The sequence below is a fragment of the Lepidothrix coronata genome, unplaced genomic scaffold, assembly GCF_001604755.1.
Source record: "Lepidothrix coronata isolate B3197 unplaced genomic scaffold, Lepidothrix_coronata-1.0 Scaffold128, whole genome shotgun sequence".
In the NCBI taxonomy this organism is placed as follows: domain Eukaryota; kingdom Metazoa; phylum Chordata; class Aves; order Passeriformes; family Pipridae; genus Lepidothrix; species Lepidothrix coronata.
The window spans coordinates 2,625,577-2,644,055 of record NW_016690308.1 but is presented as its reverse complement, the minus strand read 5'-3'; the positions used below and the strand labels follow the sequence as shown (position 1 = coordinate 2,644,055).

At 42.1% G+C, this 18,479-nt stretch overlaps 1 protein-coding gene across 1 annotated transcript in view; it reads left to right on the top strand.

Moving 5' to 3' along the window:
* Window positions 1–4,768: 4,768 nt before the first annotated feature.
* Window positions 4,769–18,479, top strand: part of PAXIP1 (PAX interacting protein 1) — a 33,613-nt gene continuing 19,902 nt past the window's right edge. The window contains exons 1-5 of the mRNA XM_017826542.1: window positions 4,769–4,961; window positions 9,475–9,609; window positions 11,539–11,582; window positions 15,999–16,062; window positions 17,072–17,185. Coding sequence (XP_017682031.1) covers window positions 4,872–4,961; window positions 9,475–9,609; window positions 11,539–11,582; window positions 15,999–16,062; window positions 17,072–17,185 — 447 coding nt within the window. The 5' untranslated portion in view covers window positions 4,769–4,871. The remainder of the gene's footprint in view (window positions 4,962–9,474; window positions 9,610–11,538; window positions 11,583–15,998; window positions 16,063–17,071; window positions 17,186–18,479) is intronic.

Below are 18,479 nucleotides of genomic sequence, written 5' to 3'. Positions count from 1 at the left end.
GTCTCATTTACAGAACAGAAGATACAGATCAGATATTTGGGCGTTGGAACTAGATGATCTTTCATGTCCCTTCCAACCCAAACCATTCTATGATATTAAGAAAGACTTCTAACCTAATATTACTAATAAGGAATTTTTACAACACTAGAACAAGGTATTGAGAAAGTTATCTATAGAAATTTTAAAGGAGGAGGATTGAGTGAGGGTCCCTCCTGCTTTCCCCATCCCTCCTGGCAGCTCCTTTCACCTGTATGCGTGGAAACTCGGCAGTTTTGACGAGTCCTGCATCAGTCTGCATCTTTAATTCCTTTAGCAGTTTCCAATGCAGCCCTCCCAGTAGATCTACTTCAAGCAAGACCTGTAATGATGTCAGTCCATGTCACACTTGTTGGAGAGGGTCTTGGAGCAGCAGTGGTGTCAGCCAAGGGTAACTGGTGCAATTACTCTGTGTACTTCCCCACTAACTCTATTTTGATAAATAGAGTTTATTTATCAATAAACAGCAGCCCAGCTGCAACTTAGGGCTGTTTTTTATCCTTGCAATGTGACACACAACATCTCATTCACCTTTCCCTGTGGGCTGATATGCCAGAGACATTCCTTAGCAGGTAATACAGAGGAGTATACCTCCTTTAACACTATGCCTCACTTCTGATAAAAATTGCCCTTACTCTAAAATGTGCTAATGAGACCATTCTCCTCCCCTACTCATTTATGCACAATTATAGTAAAGGTATAACTTCCTACTTGGCACTTGTAAAAAAAAATAAAATAAACAATTTTATTAAAAAAGAAAACTGTCAAGCAAATGACAAGGGATTCTCAGCGCAGTTCTGGAACTAGAAGAGAATGGAAAATGAAACCATCAGTTCCAAGGGAGCCTTTTAGGATTCAGTGTTGCTGTACAGATAAAAAGAAAGTTTTTAATTATAAATCATATTTGCCATTGCAAGCAGTCCCACTGAAGGAAAGAGGAAAAATGCATAGACAGCTCAAGCCAAAGCAGAGCCCTCTGTGTACCTGTTTTGCACATTTTGATTCAGATTAAAAAACAGATTCTTATTCATTTTAAGAAATGGGAACGGTGATAATGCAGGCAGCAAGCCTTCTGGGATTCTCAGCAACTTTCCAGGCACATTGAAACTAACACATCTTTCTGTAAAACACTGGGTACTTTGTGAAGATATATTTTATTGGAAAAGTAACATCTAGAGAGCCAGCTGCTACCAAACAAGTATGTATTATTAACAAAGGACTTGGAAAGCCTTCTGCTCGCTGGAGTTAAACAAATATACAATTTAATCTAAGTTCTGAATTTAATTAACTGCGAGAAAAAAAATCAAGCTGTTGTTTTTTCACAAGCAATTATGCCTAAATATGATATTGTAGGTGCGTATGAATTTTTCATATAATCATTTCTGCACACAAATAAGGCATTTATGTAAGCAAAGAGTAATTGTCTGCACAAATCTTGCCAGCTCAGTGGGCTTTCACTACATGAAAGCAACACCCATTACAAACTTTAGATCACTTTACAGTTTTTCTGGAAGCATGGTCATAAAGTTCTGTGTACGGAGCTCTCATAGTTAAATCAGGGACCGTGCTTGTTGTGTTTATAGCACAGATAATGTGCTATAAAGATCATTGTGAACCATGGTGATGTGCACCATCTCTGTTCAGTCTATTCACCAGAATAACTAAACTCAGAAATAAAAGTATTAAGGCATAATTGACCCTTGCCCGTGGTTGCTCCCATGGCAATTACACTGAGGCTGCATCAGAGCAGAAGCTTTATGTAAAGTAAGAGTCTGCTCATGGATGTTTCTTGGGGATACTAAGGTTCTGCTGCGTTCTCAGAACCTTTTTTTGCAAGAGTTAAGTTCCTTTCTGCTAGTCTAATCCCTGTGTGCTGTGACCAGACCTACCAACAGTGGCTTGGCTCAACATAGGAACGTGTCACCATGTGACTGAGCATCCCATGTGACAAGGTGGGCACAGGTCCAGTGATGTGACAGGGACAGGCTGCAAAGCTATCTGAAACACAGTGAAGGGGAAGAATGAATAATTGGAAGAAAACATATTGTCCTGAATCCCACAGGACTGAGGTGAGGCTGCTGCTGCTCCATGTCTCCAGGTCCAACCAGTAAGTGAGGCTGTACTTGTATTCTCAGCTGGCACACACACATAAACATGACATACACACATTACCACCATAATCTGACTTGTATTGCTAGAGAATTTTCAAACTGTTGTGATTTAAAATATCAAGTTCATCTCATATTCTTCTGATTTGACTAGCTGAACAAATGGAAGATCCAACGTTGTCCCACCTGTTGCTGCAATAGCACACGAACTCCATCTGAAGGTTTGGGAAGGGGCATTATTGTGCAAAATGTGTGCTGGTTGTTTGCATTATGCTCTTTGTCAGTATTAGCATAATGCCTGATTTGACATACTTGTAATCTTAGAGTTGTGTGAAGAACCAAAAATGATGTGACTACGAAAAATCTAAAGGATAGGAGAGCCAGGAGAACTCATTACAGTAACAGAGAAAAAAGTCTGAGGAGGAAAATTAAGAGGACAAACCCCTTGGAGGGCAAAACTTTGGTTTTCTTTGTGTGGAGTGGGAGTATGTGACAGTTTATGGGATTAGATATAAGGAAAGTAATTCCTGTGAGAAGGGGCAATTTAGCAATCACACTGAGAAAGATGAAGCCAAGTAATGAATGACATGAAAAGAACTCAGAGAAAAATGTGGAACAGAAACCTGAGAGACAGCGATATTTATCAAAGAAAAGAGGTGAAAATTACCAGCGCTGGAGGATGCAGATGATTACAGAGGCAATGAAATCCAACAGGAAGGGAAACTTGGGAAGCAATGGTGTAAATGATATCTAATAGATCAAGAAGAATAAGAAAAATATGTTGCTGCAGGTGAATGAAGATTTAGGTCAAAGTAGTTCTAATTTAGTGTGAAGAAGTCAAAACGGATCAAAAATGGACTGGGAAAGAGTGAAAATTATGGAACTAAGAAAGCAAAGGCTGGACTTAGGGGCCTGGAGAGTGGCTATAAAGGAAAGCAAGGCTCAGAGAAGTGTTTTTCAAGGACAGTCCAGGAAATGCATGGGACAGAAGAAAATTGCTCTAAACAAGGGTTATTAGAAAAGATAAAAAGTGAAATGAGAGTATGAATTATTGGATGAAAAGGAAAAAATGGATTTAAAAGCAGATGGTTATCTCTACTTCTTTTCCTGCACTACCAAAAAAAAAAAAAAAGTGTATCATATAAAATGTTAAGGACTTTTTACTTTGATTTTAACTTAAGAAAGTAGATTGCAATTGGGAGGGTGGGCGAAACAGTAAAACCTGCAATCAAAGGGTAAGATTCCTTTCTGGAGTAGGGGAAAAACAGGTGATAGGTTGGGTATTTCTTATATAGCTGGAGTAGAAAGGGGAAGACGTTATGTGGAGATCCAGAAGAGCAGGAGAAAGGTGGTTGAAGCACCTTCCTTGAAAAAGGGTGAGAAGGAAGCTAAGAACTTGTATACTATACATTTCCCTACAACTCCCCCCCGAACACTGGATAAATAACTTTATCCAGTGAAATTTGATAAATAAAACTGGATACATAACTTTATCCAGTAAAATTATATCCAGTAAAAGTAAATAAATTAATTGTAAACCGTTTAATGGTTTCTGCCATAGTTTGAAGAATAACACAAGTTAAAGAAATCCAGTTTTCTCCTGGGAAAGTGAGACAGGCCTTGCAGGCAGGAGGCAAACAATAGGTGTCCTGTATTTTTATTTCAATAAGCCTTTCAGTGTCACCTCATAACATCATACTTAAGGATGGGAGCAATATTTAAATAATATATAATATATATTATTAGAATAATATTATATAAAATAATATATTATTATAAATTAACATACAATATCATATTTTATATTATGTTTATGTTGTATTATAAACACCCCTGTCAATGCAGGGATGTTTAAAATATGCCAGATGAACCAGGCTGTGAAAGTGCTCGTTTCTATAACTGATATAAAGTGATGATTTCTGTTTTCTGTTATCTTAAAAGTCAGGTAAGACACATCCCCCTCTAGGCGTGGATGGTTCACTGTGAACGTAGAAGGATGCTCTGAGTCAGCTTGTGAGGGAAAAATTTCTGATTTCGGTTGGACTCGGTGACCTTATAGGTCTTTTCCAACCTGAATGACTCTATTCCGTGATTTCGGGAGCAGGCAGTGTGTTCAGTAGTGAGCTCGGTGCTGGAACACGCATCACAACGCGGAACCCGCCGCCATCGCCCCCGTCCCCTCACGGCGGGAACGATGGGGCGGGGCCTGGTAGGAAGGGGGCGGGGCCTGGAGGGGGCGGGACCTGGGCGGCCCTGAGGGGCGGGGCCGGAGGCGCGCGCTCCCCTCCCCCCCGCCCGCGCTGCTCGCCAATGGGCGGGGCCGGGTATCCCCGCTGCCCGCCTCTGTCGTTCGCGGCGAGTCCATTGCACTCCGCGCGGGGGGAGCGCCGGGCCTGGAAGCTGCTTCCCGACCCGGTTCGGAGAGAGGGAGAGTAGCAGGGATAGAGCCCGTGCATCAGAAGCGGCCTTTGCCCTGCGGCAGCGGTGGTGGCTGATCGGGCGGAGGGGGCCGCTTCGTGCTGGCGGCGCTCCTCTCTCCCTTCCACCCCCCCTGCGTCCCGGCGGGGAATGGTGTGTCCCGCAGCGCGCGCCTTGCTCGCGCGGTTCGGCGGCTCGGCGGGGGGAGGGGGACAGGAGAGACCCGGGCCCCGGCGGCTTCTCCACAGTGAGCGCGGGGGATCAGCGGGGAGCCGGCGGGGGGAACGCCCGGTGCTGCCGTCCGGGACCATGTTGGCGGACGACGAGGAGGAGCTGAAAGTCCCAGAGGAGATGTTCAAAGATGTCAAGTTCTTCGTGGTGGGAGACATCGACCCCAAGGTACCGGGTCACCCCTCGGATCATGCCCGCCTTCTCTTTCAGAGCGCCCCAGCCCCCCCCCCCGATGGGGGGGCACTGTGGGAGCGTCCGCCTGCCACGCGCGGGCTCGAGGCTCGCGCCGCCTCACGGGGAAAGGGCGGGAGTGGGGGGGGGGTCGCGCGCGTGAGGGGCCATGAGGGAGGGCGCGGGGGGAGCGGCCGGTCTCGGTCCCGATCTCGGCCCGGATCCCGATCCCGGTCCCGGCCGTGCCCGCGGGAAGCTCCGCCGCCGCCGCCATGGGAGCCGCGGCCCCGCCGCGCAGGCCCCACCGCAGCCGCCTGAGCGGAGGAGGAGCGGGCGGAGGGACTTCCTGTGCCGGGCCGGGCCGGGCGGGCAGCGAGGGCAGCGCCCGCCGCTCCTCCGGGGCGCCCCGGGGGCACAGCCCCTCCCTGCGCCCGCGGTCGGGACGGGCACAGGGACACGGGGATAGGCCGTGGGGAGGGCTCTGCGCGGGGGGCCGGACCGGCTCTTCCCTCCCACACGGACCTTCCCGCCTCGGCGCGGCCCCTGGTGCCGCCCCAGGACCGCCCGGGGTGGTGCTGGTGGGGATCGGGCGCGTCTCTGAGCTCCTGCCCGGCTCCCCGGGGGATGAGGAGCAGAAGGGGCTGCCCAGTGTCCGTCCAGCCTTCTGCCCCTGCCCTGGGTGGTGCAGGTGGCCTTGCAGTGAATAACACCCGGTCCTACTGTGCGAAGGTGGTTTAAACAAAGTTTCTGTGGCGTGTCCAAGTAGACAGGTGCTTGAAGCGAACCATATCGCGCTTTAGGACAGCAGCTCCGTGCAAGCAGGTTACTGCAACTGAAGTTGGAGTCTTTGCTCCTCTGGTATTTGCTGCAGTAAAGTCTTAGTTCAGCGTTGGGTTCCTTTAGCCTCGTGCACTGGCACTCAGTGAGCCTCGTAGGCCTGTAAGTGACCTGGAGACACTGGCACTGACAGGTTGACATGGTTTTTATTCCTATTATGATAAAAGAAATACGGCTCTTGTGGGGAGCCTGTGTCCTGGTTTAAGCCCAGCTGCCAACTAAGCACCACGCAGTTGCTTGCTCAGCCCCCAGCCCTGCCCAGTGGAATGGGGAGGAGAATCAAAAGTAAAACTTGTAGGTTGAGATAAGGACAGTTTAATAATTGAAAACAAGGTAAGATATAACGGTAATAGTAAATAATAATGATAATAAAAAGGGAAAGGATAAAAACCAAGTGATTCACAATACAATTGCTCACCACTCGCTGACTGATGCCAGACCCCCCTTCTTGAACCCAGATCGGCCTCTTCCAGGTAACTCCCTCAGCTTATATACTGGGAATGATGTTCTGTGGTGTGGAATTTCCCTTTGGCCAGTTCAGGTCACCTGTCCTAGCCACGCTCCCTCCCAGTTTCTTTTTTGTACCTCTTCACCGGCAGAGCATGAGACACAAAAAAAAGTCCTTGACTTGGGATGAACTCGACCTGGCAAAACCCAAAACATCAGTGTGTTACCAACATGATTCCTATTCTGAATCCAAAACACAGCACTGTACCAGCTACTGCGAGGAAATTAACTCTGTCCCAGAAGAGACCAGGACACCCCTGTGGTACCCTGGGGACACCTGAACAAGAGGAGCATTTACTGGGTGTGTTTTGAGCCGAGACAGAAATTCTAAATCAAACAGTTCTTAGAGTGAAATTTGCCCCATTACTGATGTAAAATTACAAATATATTTGGCGCTTTTTACTTCTTCATATAAAAGCAGATGCCAGCTTGATTTTGAATAGAAGTTTACTCTTTTATCTTTTGGGGAGGAGTACACTTTGATCAGCTTAAATTTCCAAACGGTTTCACGGAAAACCAGTTACCTTAATAAATATTAAAACAGGTTTAGCGCAAGTAAAGCACGGTAGAGCACGGTAATCAAAACAAATCCAAGAGTAAGAAAAAAATAATTTATTCAGGTGAATAACTGCATGCCCACTGCCTATTAAGGCATATGCAGCGTAAATTTTAAGGGAAACAAAAGTCTGGAATTGTGCCTGGATGTTCTTTGTCAAATGAGGGAGAAGTAGGGCTGCTGGCTCTCAACTTTAAATCCATTCCACTGGGATGTGCACTTTGCTGCTCACACCTTACCAGGGGTGATGAGTAGATGTCAGCTGCTATTCTGTTTTTTTTAATAAGTGCTTTTCCTGCTTTCCTAAAAGATATAAACTCAAACCCTCGTGTTTTGGGAACACCAGTTAAAATCAGTATTTGATTCAGAAAGAGATAGAAGCAATGCAGTGCAGCACAAGGACTTTGAACAGAATATTTGGTTCTGGTTGTCTCTTGCTCTATTTATTTTTTATGCCCATTGTCTTACTTTTTAGTTTTGAACAATTCCTCTTGTTTCATCCAACACAGATTTTAGTGGGAGAGGATAAGATAAAATTTATATGCCCCCCAGTAAAATAAAATTTCATTTAGTGGGTATAAACTAAGACCTAAAGTACAGGATTTTACAATGTTCATATTAGGGCTTTTCAGCATTTTGTTTTCTGGTTACAAGTATGTGGTTGATACAAGTATAAGTGAAGTTCTTTAATTGTACCAGCATAACTTTCCAGTCCAGGAACTACTTAATCTGAAGAAGTCACTTGTTCTGAGAGGAGAGTTGAAGCTGACATGAGCTGAATTAGAAAAATTCCTTTTTATGAAATAATCATGTGATTATTTCTGTCATGGTTGTAGTGTTTAAATTTTGTACCTGAAGCTGGTGTAACTTTTGTTATAAGCAGACTCTTTGCACGAGCTCTTTAATGCAACATGGTTTTGATACAAAAATGTTCATACTTTCAGCACATTAGTTGCAGCTTCTTTCTGACACTGTCAGATTTGGGCGCTCAGTTTTCATGATGTTTATTCCTGTTTTTAGCCTTCCCCTAAATAAACAGTCAAATGGGATTGTAACTCAGGGAGAGCTGTGTGAGACAAAGAGCTCATGTGCTGGGGCTGTTCTTAAATACCTACTATTTTCAAAAGGGCTTTATTTTTATTTATTGGAATGATAGTGTCCCGTGTTACCTTGTGGATAACTGGATTTCATGCAGGAAAGTGTCTCCTGATGTAGGAGATTGATGTGTAAAATGGAAACATTGTCTCCTGTTCCAGGCTGTGGTGGCAAGAACAGCAAGCTCATGATCAATTTTCTTGGTTATTTTAGAGTATTTATTTTGTAATTTGATAATATCACATATTCATCCACTTCAGAACAAGTTGATTTTTTTTTCTTTAGTGTAATTTTAAAGTCAGATACTTCAGTCAGGAAGTGCTGAAATTGTCTCCTTCTGGAGCGGTGATTTTTCCATCTTTGTTTTTCTGCTTAGCACAGATGCTTTATAAAACATCCTGATGCCACCTTTTGAGAGAGTCTCTTTTTCAGTGCTTTTCTGTCCTGGTGAGTTTATAGGGTACAGAGTAATTGCTTAAGGACCAATTAATTAATATTTTGTTTGATGAATGCAGTGCCTTGCTCTCAGCTGTTCACTGTTGTGAGGAGAGCATCCTGTTACGAAGGGAATGTCCCCAGCATGTTTTCAGGGATAGGCATTTGCCCCTGGCAGCTTTTGGAGGATAAGCATCAAACCAGTTTTGTCCTGCTAAATCATTATTTCTGAATAATAAGAGGAAAATGAAACGATAATCTTAATTTTCATTTTTAGCTTTTGAACTCTAGACTGTAACATTTTAAAACATTTTTATCTTCCTCCCCGCTACTCCCCACTACCTTCTCTGTTACTTTTGTTGAAATGAAAGTCTGGTTTTTGGGGTCAGGGTCATCACACAGATCTCTACAACAGAGCTGAGAGTGTGCTGAACTCTTAAACCAGCATCTGCTGTATGGGCCTTGCAAAACTAGGAGTGAGATGGGCTTTGTTAGTTATGAGGTGTTCTGCATTTTCTGAGGACAGAGCAGTGGAGTGAGACACATCCATTCCAGCTCTTTGTGGTAGTAACTTAGGGGGCATTTGTTCTACTTGTTTGGTTTTCTAGTGTTTTGGGGTTTTTTTTTGTATTTCTCTTAATCACTTAGTCCTTAAAATTCAACCTCTTATTTTAAAAAATATTCAAACACTTCCAGAGCAACCATATGCAAAAACAAACATTGTGAAGAAGAGTTTTCGTACCTTGCCTGAGAGAAAATTGTTTTCAGATGTTTTTTGAGGAATATATGTTTTGGAAAAGTATTGACATTTTCCAGATTTCTACCAAAGCCCGAATTATTCTGGAAAGTAAATCTTCAAATTGAATGATGCAAATATGCAGAGATGTAAACCTTTGGCAATCAGGTTTTAAATGGGATGCATTCAGAACTTCCGAAAAAGTGCTGGCCACCTACGGGAGGACAACCAAGGGAGAAGGTCATGTTCATTCCTCCAGTGTTAGTGTCTTCTTGCAGTGATGTTTTTCTCAAATAAAACGTGCTAAAAATTGTTGACTTCTCCCTGTTCTCTTTTGGGTTTAGGTTATTCAACTTCTGAAGGCTGGGAAAGCGAAGGAAGTTTCTTACAATGCACTGGCTTCACATATTATTTCAGAAGATGGGGACAATCCAGAGGTTGGAGAATCTCGTGAAGTTTTTGATCTCCCTGTGGTAAAGGTGAACGACTTATCCATGATACTGTCAAAGTACTGACGTGGGTACTTCATTGTTATAACAAAATATTCATGTTTGGATGATCACCAAATGAAACATACATTCAAAAATCTTCTATTCTTGTTGCACAAACTTTTATCCTGACTGATAGACTTCTGCTACACTTCTGTTCTCTCCTTTCTGTTGTTCCTCTGTATCTGTCAGTGGTTTGGGTGTTTTTTGGTTTTCTGCTTTGTTTTTTTTTCCCCCCAGATTCTTCCTTCAGTCATCTGTGGGATGGTGTCCTATTGGCTGTACTTTAGAAATGTTTCTGATGGGGAGGTTCTTACAAGCTTCTGGCAATGGAAAACCTCATTTTAGAATAAGTAGTAGATTGCTGAGGGTTTTTTTCAAACACATATAATTGACATGGTGAAAAATGATTTTGTTGATTCTGCATATGTGTACTATGCTAATTTTAAACTACAGGAACTTGTGGAAAAATAGATTTTTCCCTCTTAATTTTAGTTTTTAAAGGGTTTTTTCTTGTTTTTTTTTCTTTCTTCCTCACACTGGAATTACCAGTAGTTTGTTACTACCTTGTAATACTGGGGGATTTTTCCAGTGAAAAATTCTGGGCTTCATGTTTGAAAATGTGAACTTGTCACTCTGGAAGTCATGAGAGAGCTTAGAAGAAATAACACTAGAATTTCACTGCTAGTACCTTTGGGTACATGATTTTGGGTTATTTTTTTCAGCAGGGTTACAGGTGACAGTAGAGAATTTTGATAGGTTATGTCATGAGAATTCACCTGAGAGTGTAGAACTATGAATTAATTCTGAAAAATGAAAGGTGCTTGGCTGGAGACCTTATGGTTATAGTGGGCCTGCTGATTAATGTTTAGTTCCTTTTTCTGAAGTGTTTTTTGGCGTAGTTTTAACCTTACAAACAAGAAGATTTGCTGCCGCTGTTATGTGAGGGGAGGACATCGGTGTCGTAAGAGCACTTCCTGCTTTCTAATGCCATTTACTGAAATAATTCAATTTTCTTCAGAACTGCTGCTAACTGCTAACTCATTTGCCAAATGAGAGCAAGTCTGTCACTAATGTCAGTTAGTTTGACCTGAAAACATCACAGCATGATCTGTAATCAAGAAGATTAGACTAAGTGTTAAGGGAATGGAAGCCAGAGGCAAAAGTAGCTGGTTATAGGGAATAAGGAAGAGAAATTCTTGAGGATTGAGGAGTTAAGAATGAAATGTTTTTGGCTCATTTTTTTGTATGCTGCCTTAAAAGGGAAAGAGAACAGCAAGAACTGTGACACCATAAACACAGTTGCCACAGTGTATTTTTTTACTTGTCTTTTGAGAAAGAGTAATTTCATTCTGAATGTGACGCCACTCTTTGCCCACTCTTCCTTGTCTGCTGCACTGGGACCACTGTCCTACATCTCCTCCATTCTCTGCCACCTCCCTGTGTCCCTTTGAGCCCTTCTGTCCCAGAATGCTGTCAGGTAGGGGCCATCACTCTGCTCACCGCCAGCATTGCTCTGTCTTCAGAAACTTTCTGTACAAGGTTATGGTTCCTGACTCCTCGGTGATGAGAGTAAGACAGGGTTTTATACATAGGGTTTTTTTTTAATTATTTTTTCTTAGGGGTGGGGAGAACTGAAAAAAAAAAAAAGGGAGAGGATGAATAAATACTGTAAATGGCACAAGAGAAGGGAGTCTTGCTCCCATATTGCTGCTCAACCTTTGAGCTGTCTTTACCTGAACTCTTACAAATAAATGAGAACAGCCTTTTTTGCAGACTGACTACAATGTCTGTGAAACACTTCGACTTCCAGCTGAATGTTACATATTAAAACTAGTGTAGTATGAACTTGGAAGGTAATTTGTATTTTGTACATGTAGACCAAGGTTTTTAACATCTTGTGGTTTTTGGTTTTTTCAGCCTTCCTGGGTGATCTTGTCTGTTCGCTGTGGAGCTCTCCTGCCGTATCCTTTTAAGTTCAAAATTAAATTAATTCTATAGGAAACATGTTAAAATAGATGCCATCGAGGGATTAAACATTGTTTCAAGTAGGTACGGCTTAAATTTTTAAAATGATAGGATGTGTTTTGCCTGCAGTTTTCCTGTCCCTGTGGCTATTTTGTGCTTCATAGGCACTTGCAGGAAAGCCATTATCAGATAGACTCAAAACATTTTAACTGGCAGGTGATACATTATTTACCTGAGGTGCCAGGAAAACCACTGGAGTGCACTAAAGGGAGGAAGGATGGCTCAGAGTAGAATGGCCTATTCCGCCTTTTCTAGCAAAGTTAAATAAGGAATAAATATGGAATAACTCCTAATACTGTATTATAAATAACACTTTATAAACAGATAGTGTTAATATTCACATTTTTGGGATAGTCTGTCCTTGCCTTTGGTAGACCCTTGTTCGTGTTTGGCGAGGTCTCTGTTTTTTAACTTGTTTGGAGCCTGTATTTTGCATATGGATGGCTCATTCCTTCCTCTTCTTGTCAATTATTACTATCCATCTTTGTTTATGTTCCTGGCAGTTCTTTTCTTGGAATTACAGGAATGGTGACAATGGCTATTTTTATAGAAAAAAAAAATTGCACATCTTTTTCTCAGGCCATTCAGGATAAATATTCTGTATATGGACAAGCTTAAACAGAGCACTACATTTCAGTACAGATACAAGCAGGTGATGGCAACAAACAGTGCCAGGACTAGAAAGGAGTGTTGTCAGGCATGAGATCTCATTTTGCAATGAGGTAACAGGTAGTTGTGTCTGTAATGGAAAACAAAAGGTGGTAGACGTGAAAATCCAGGTGTCCATATTGGGAATTCAGGTCTTTATATGCTTCAGTGGCTCGAAATTCCTGTTTTATACCTGGTATTTTAAGGTGTGTGACTTTGCATCTCTGTCTCTGTGGTGTGATCTAGGCTAGTGATTTTTGTCTTTTGTGTCTGGACATAATAAATGTGTTTATTGTCCTGTCGTCATCAGGATGGGAGTGTACAGTTGCTTATGTCACATATCTGTAAACCTTCTCTCCCGGTTCCTTTGGACTGTGACAAAAAATAGCTTGGAATTAGCTACATTTTCAGGCTTAAGTAACCTAACATTTCATTATTGATGTTCTTTCCCACGGAGAAATTGCACTATTAGAAAATTTGTCTTCCATCTGAAAATAGGGTTTTTAAAAGGGTGTTCTAAGAGCTGACGTTATTAGATATACCCAGAAGAGAAATAAACAGATAAAACAACAGAGTGACGCAGTCCATAACTAAATTGTAGCAATAAATGTGGGAATGTAGCCCTCAATGGCTATTGCTCAGGAAGTCTTTATTGTGGGTATAAGGGAATGACCAAATGAAAAGACCAGGTCTCAGTAGTGTCATGTTCTTGAGTTGCATGGAGGAAGGAAGTTTTGTCCACCTGCCAGCAATAAATGTGTTCCTTGGACCTTTGACTTTCTCCTTTCTAGCACTTCATGTCCTTAGAACACGGTGGGTTTAGATTTTATTCTGAACCTTATTGTGCTCACTAAAAGGGGTTGTTAAGTCTTAACTTTGTTTTGTTCTGTGTCAGGCACTTTATGACTTCGAGTGCAGTGACATCCGGCCTTTCATTGGGGATTTAGGTACTACCATAATGAAAAAAATAGAGCAGTTAATAGGAATAGCTTAGTTTTTCCAGTTGACTGGTTTTGGACCCAGTTTAGGCAGAAGTTTGAGATTCTGCATTTTTGTCTCTTGTTTATGTTTTAATTTGGAGATGTAATGCTCAAAGTGGTCTTTGAATTTCTGAAGAAAAAAGTCCTACAGTGAGACAAATGGATGTAACAACGTTAAGGGTTTTACCCTGGCTTTCCACTTCTGGTACTTGATGGGCATTTGCCTGTCAGTTGTTAAAGGTGAAGTTTAATTTAGAAATATTTAATACAATATAAAAGCGTAGTAATTTTGCCTGTTTCTTAGTGGAAGTTGTTTTCACCGGGGGGATCTTCAGAAGGCAGAGTGTTCTCCTGTGTCCTGCTATCTGACATTCTCAAAATCTGACTAACCTGCAGTTGAGGGGAAGTAGCAGTAAAATGAAGCTGGAAGCAGACTTTGTGAAGAAGGATAAGGAGTTTCATGTGTGAAAACCTTGGCTGTAATGCCATAAAGAGGGCTGGGACTTTTTTCACAGCAAAAGTAAGAAAGAGGAAGGTTTGTTTTTCCATGGTCTTGTACAGATAAAAGAGGGTCAGAGCACTTCTGAACTTGTGTTGATGGCAGGGGAAAAAGTGAGTTTTCCTGCATACCCTCTTTTTTTTTTTTTTATTGCTCTGCTGCTTGTAACTGTTTCACTCCTGTTGTTTAGAGAGTGCAAGCTGCAGGCAAACTCACGGACCTCCTTAAAGTTAAATACCGACTGTTCCTGCCTTGTGTGTCAGCAGTAGATATTAAGACAGGGAGTAGACAAATGTACAGTTTTGGAAGATGCAGTGCTGAATTTCTACCTTAGATGAGATGCAGAGCAACACAGTGAAATTCAGGATGTTCGTCAGATTTGAACTTCTTGGAATATTCTGGGTAATAGCAGTAATCTGTTAAGTTTTAAAGTGCTCTGGGCTTTGACTAGTCTCTCAGGCTTCGGGTCTCAAAACTTAAATGTTGTTGGTACATCTGTCAGCATCGTGGGGAAAATAATTTTATTTCGTTTAAAAAATCTCAGTGTGTACTTGTGACACAATGTACATCTCTTTCTGTAGTCATTTTTTTCTTACAAGATGTGACTGGATCTTAAGCACAAGATCATATGGACATGTAGAAAAGGGAAGGAAGTTGTCAAAGTCAAATAGTCCCTCTGTCTATCCCAGCTCACTTCTGTCAAACCATTCTCTCTCCTGTTTCACGTGACCCCTCCCAGAGTGCAGATTTCAGTCTTCCCAGTCAACTTACAGTGCCTCAGTATTCTGTTGCTGGAGTTTAACCCCATTACCATGCTACAGTCTAACCCTGTTTTGTTTTGTCTGAGCCACTCTGAACAGGGAGAACAATCCTAGAACAGAATCCTTTAGGTTGGAAAAGGGCTCTGAGATCATCGAGTCCAACTGTTAACCCAGCACTGCCACGTCCACCACTAAACCATGTCCGTCAGTGCCACATCTACATGTCTTTTGAATACCTCCAGAGGTGGTGACTCTACCACTGCCCTGGGCAGCCTGTTTCAATGCTTGACAACCCTTTGGTGAAGAAATTTTCCCTAATATCCAATCTAAACCTCCTCTGGTGCAACTTGAGGTCATTTCATCTTCTCCTATGGCTTGTTACTGGGGAGAAGAGACCAACACCCACCTGGCTACAACATTCTTTCAGGTAGCTGTAGGGAGCAAGAAGGTTCCCCAGAGCCTCCTTTTCTCCAGTCTAAACACCACTAGCTCTCTCAGCTCCTTTTTGCTAGACTTGTGCTCCAGACTCTGCACAAGCTCCGTTGCCCTTCTCTGGACACGCTCCAGCACCTCAGTGTCTTTCCTGAATTGAGGGTCCCAGACCTGAACACAGGATTTGAGGTGCAGCCTCAAGTGCAGGGGCACAGTTACTCTTGAACTTCTGCTGGCCACACTATTCTTGATCCAGGCCAGGATGCCATTGGCCTTCTTGGCCACATGAGCACAGCCATGTTGACCAATATCCCCAGGTCCTTTTCCACCAGGCAGCTTTCCAGCCACTGTTCCCTCAGCCTGTAGCGCCGCAGGGGGTTGTTGCGACCCAAGTGCAGGACCTGGCACTTCACCTTATTGAACCTCATCCATTTGTCCTCAGCCCATCATTCCAGCCTCTCCAGATCCCTCTGCAGAGCCTTCCTGCCCCCCAGCAAATGAACACTCACACCCAACTTGGCGTTGTGTGCAAACTTACTGAGGGTGCACTTGATCCCCTCGTCCAGATCGTTGATGAAGACATTATGAGACCCTGAGTTCATGTGCCACAATTAAATTTGGTGTTAATATCGTCTTAACATAATTTTTCTATATTGTCTTCATTAGGTTCTCCTGGGTTTTTTAAGCATGGCCAATAAACATTTCATAACAGAAGGAAGCTCTTCTGACTCCTGTGAGCAAAGCATTCTGAGGTGGGCTGAGGGAGATGTTCTGGGAAGAGGCAAGTTTATGGTGTTACCAAAATCAGTCACAATGTTAGAGGTGTCCTGATTTCAGTTTGTACATCAGTTTTTTCTTGATGCATACAACTTGAATTGGAAACAGACAACATGCTTTTAAAGATAAAAGTTTTTAAATGGTCAAATAATTGATAATATCTGAGAAGTACTATGCTCACTGTTTAATGTCCTTCTCGTGTCCCTCAGGAAGCTCTCATTTAATTATTTTGCATCCTTGACATCTGCTTTCCAGTGTAAATGGCTTTTCTCCAGAATCATGTCAGATCTTTTTCGGAGTCACTGCTTGTCTCTCTCAGGTAAGAAGTGAACCATATATTAGTCTACTCCACCGTACAGTATATTTGTGATGCTTTGTTTTTTTTTTTTGAGGAAGGATACCAGTTTTTCTGTTGTACTGTGACTTTTTTTCTGTATGTTAGGTGAATTATCACCTGACAGTTTTTCACTGAAAATGAGGCCGTGAACAATTCAAACTGAACATTCAGTCAGTAATTTATCTTCTGTTCAGCTGTATGATGATTCTCAAATGCAGAGTACACTGGATTACAAAGTCTTTGCTCCTATTCTGCATTTTCTGTTTCTGCACTAATACAATATTCAGTCAACATGTTTTGCTACTAATGCACTGAAAACTTAACAGGGGTTCCAGTGAGTAAAACAAGTGGAAGGGTGGTGCTTCCATGGCTTGTGTTCATAGGCAGCTCTGTAGATCTGTCACCAGAGTGAGTGCAGACACAGGATCAGGGCCAGGTGCTAATGGAATAGATGTGTGAGTGTGCTTTAGACTTTTTAACCAGTTATTTCTGTAATACTGTCACTGACTCTCATTGGTAATGGCTTCAATGCATGTGGCTTTCTTAGCATGGGAGGGGGACATTGCTGTGACATCAATTGTAAGAAATAAACACTTTGGTTCTTTACACAGGCTGTTAATTTGGTCTGCTTGTTAAAATTCTGTTTAATGATTTTATACAGCTTGTCCAAGCTAAATAACTCCAGTTTGCTTGATCACTAACTTTTTTTCTCTAGTGGAGGGTGATATACTAGTGTTGAGTTTTACAGGAGTGAAGAGTGTTTTTATTTTCTCTGCATGGGTTAAGAATTATTATTTAGAGGGTTTTTTTCTTGTTATGTGTCTTTGTCACCGTTTTTCTCTGTAACTTCCATGCTAATTTGGTATTTAAAAGTTCTAGGTAATACATTAGCTAGACTTGTAAATGCTGTGTCACGTATTATAGTAAAATTCTTCCAGCTGAAGACAGCTGGGTGTGTAGAACTAAAAAGGCTTTTTTACCTTCCTTTTAGGTTTCGTCTGAAGACCGAAGTACGCTGTGGGCTTTGATTACTTTTTATGGAGGGAATTGCCAGCTGAGCCTCAACAAGAAGTGTACTCATTTGATTGTGCCTGAGCCAAAGGGGGTAAGAGTTTATTACATGTACGGTTCTTCTTGTTGTAGCTCTCATTTACTTTTGAATAATCAGAAATTTTCCAACTCCCTGAAGTTAGAATTCTTAAGACCGTTCATTAACAACTAAATTCAGCACAATTATGCATTGCAGCTCTTCAGTGCATACTTATTTTCTGCATGGCTTTGAGCGTGATTAATTCAAAAGTTGTTCAGTTTCCTACCATTCCTGTTTGAACAAAGAATTTTAATTTTATTCTTTGTTCTGTTTGTCTTAATCTAATTTTGACATGTCATAGTCAATAGTGTTTGTGATTTGTAAATTTGTAGATACGGAATCAGTGAAGAAAATGAAGGACGAAATTGAAAAATTGCATAGAATGCCCTTCAATGTTAAGAGGGAGAAAGGAATAAAGAGAGCAGAAGGAGGAATGGGTTTTTTCTTGTGTTTATCGTTGTGTGCTGACCAGCACAAGGCAGAGCAGGACAGTGCCTCCCTCAGCCAGCTACAGTGCTGTGCTTGATGCACCCGGGACAGGGTTGTCCCACTTGCATGCCAGGGCACACTCATATTCAACTACCAACCCAACCCCCCAGATGCCTTTCTGCAGGGCTGTTCTCCAGACTTTTATCCCCCACTTTGTACCTGAAATCATGGATATGCCATCCCAGGTGCAGGATCTGATGGTTGCTCTTGCTAAATTTCATGTGGTTGGTGATGGCCCAGCTCTGTGGTGTATCCAAATCTCTGTAAGGCCTCTCTACCCTTTGGGGGGTCCACAGCTTCCTCTAGTTTAAATACTGTCATTTGATTTCTTATTCCCATGTAGGAAATCAAATGCTGCTGTCCTTATGCAGGTGGAGAAACTGAATCAGGAAGATCAAGTAACTGGCTAAAGGCAGCATTGAGCACATCAGAATAGCCTCCTGTACTACAATGGCAGTAATGCTTTGGTTGTAGATAGTTCACTGAAACATCACGAACTGTTCAGGTATTCCTCTTCCTGAGGAACAAATACACTTGTAATTGATTTAGTGTGTTAGTTCAGTGTTGTATTTATTTGAACATCTTTTTGACGGAAACCCCTCAATATATCAAAACAGCAAGGGAAAAAAAAGGAAAACTTTCTTTAGAAAATTTGAAACTAATTTCAGGATCTAATATTTAGAAGTCGTTGAACTGGGATTTTCTTTGTATGTCAAACAATATAAGTTAACAACAAGCACATTCAGAGGAAATTAATTTAATTTAATGATTCTCTGGAGTTATTTCCTACAATGAAACTGTCATTCATACCCAATAAAGA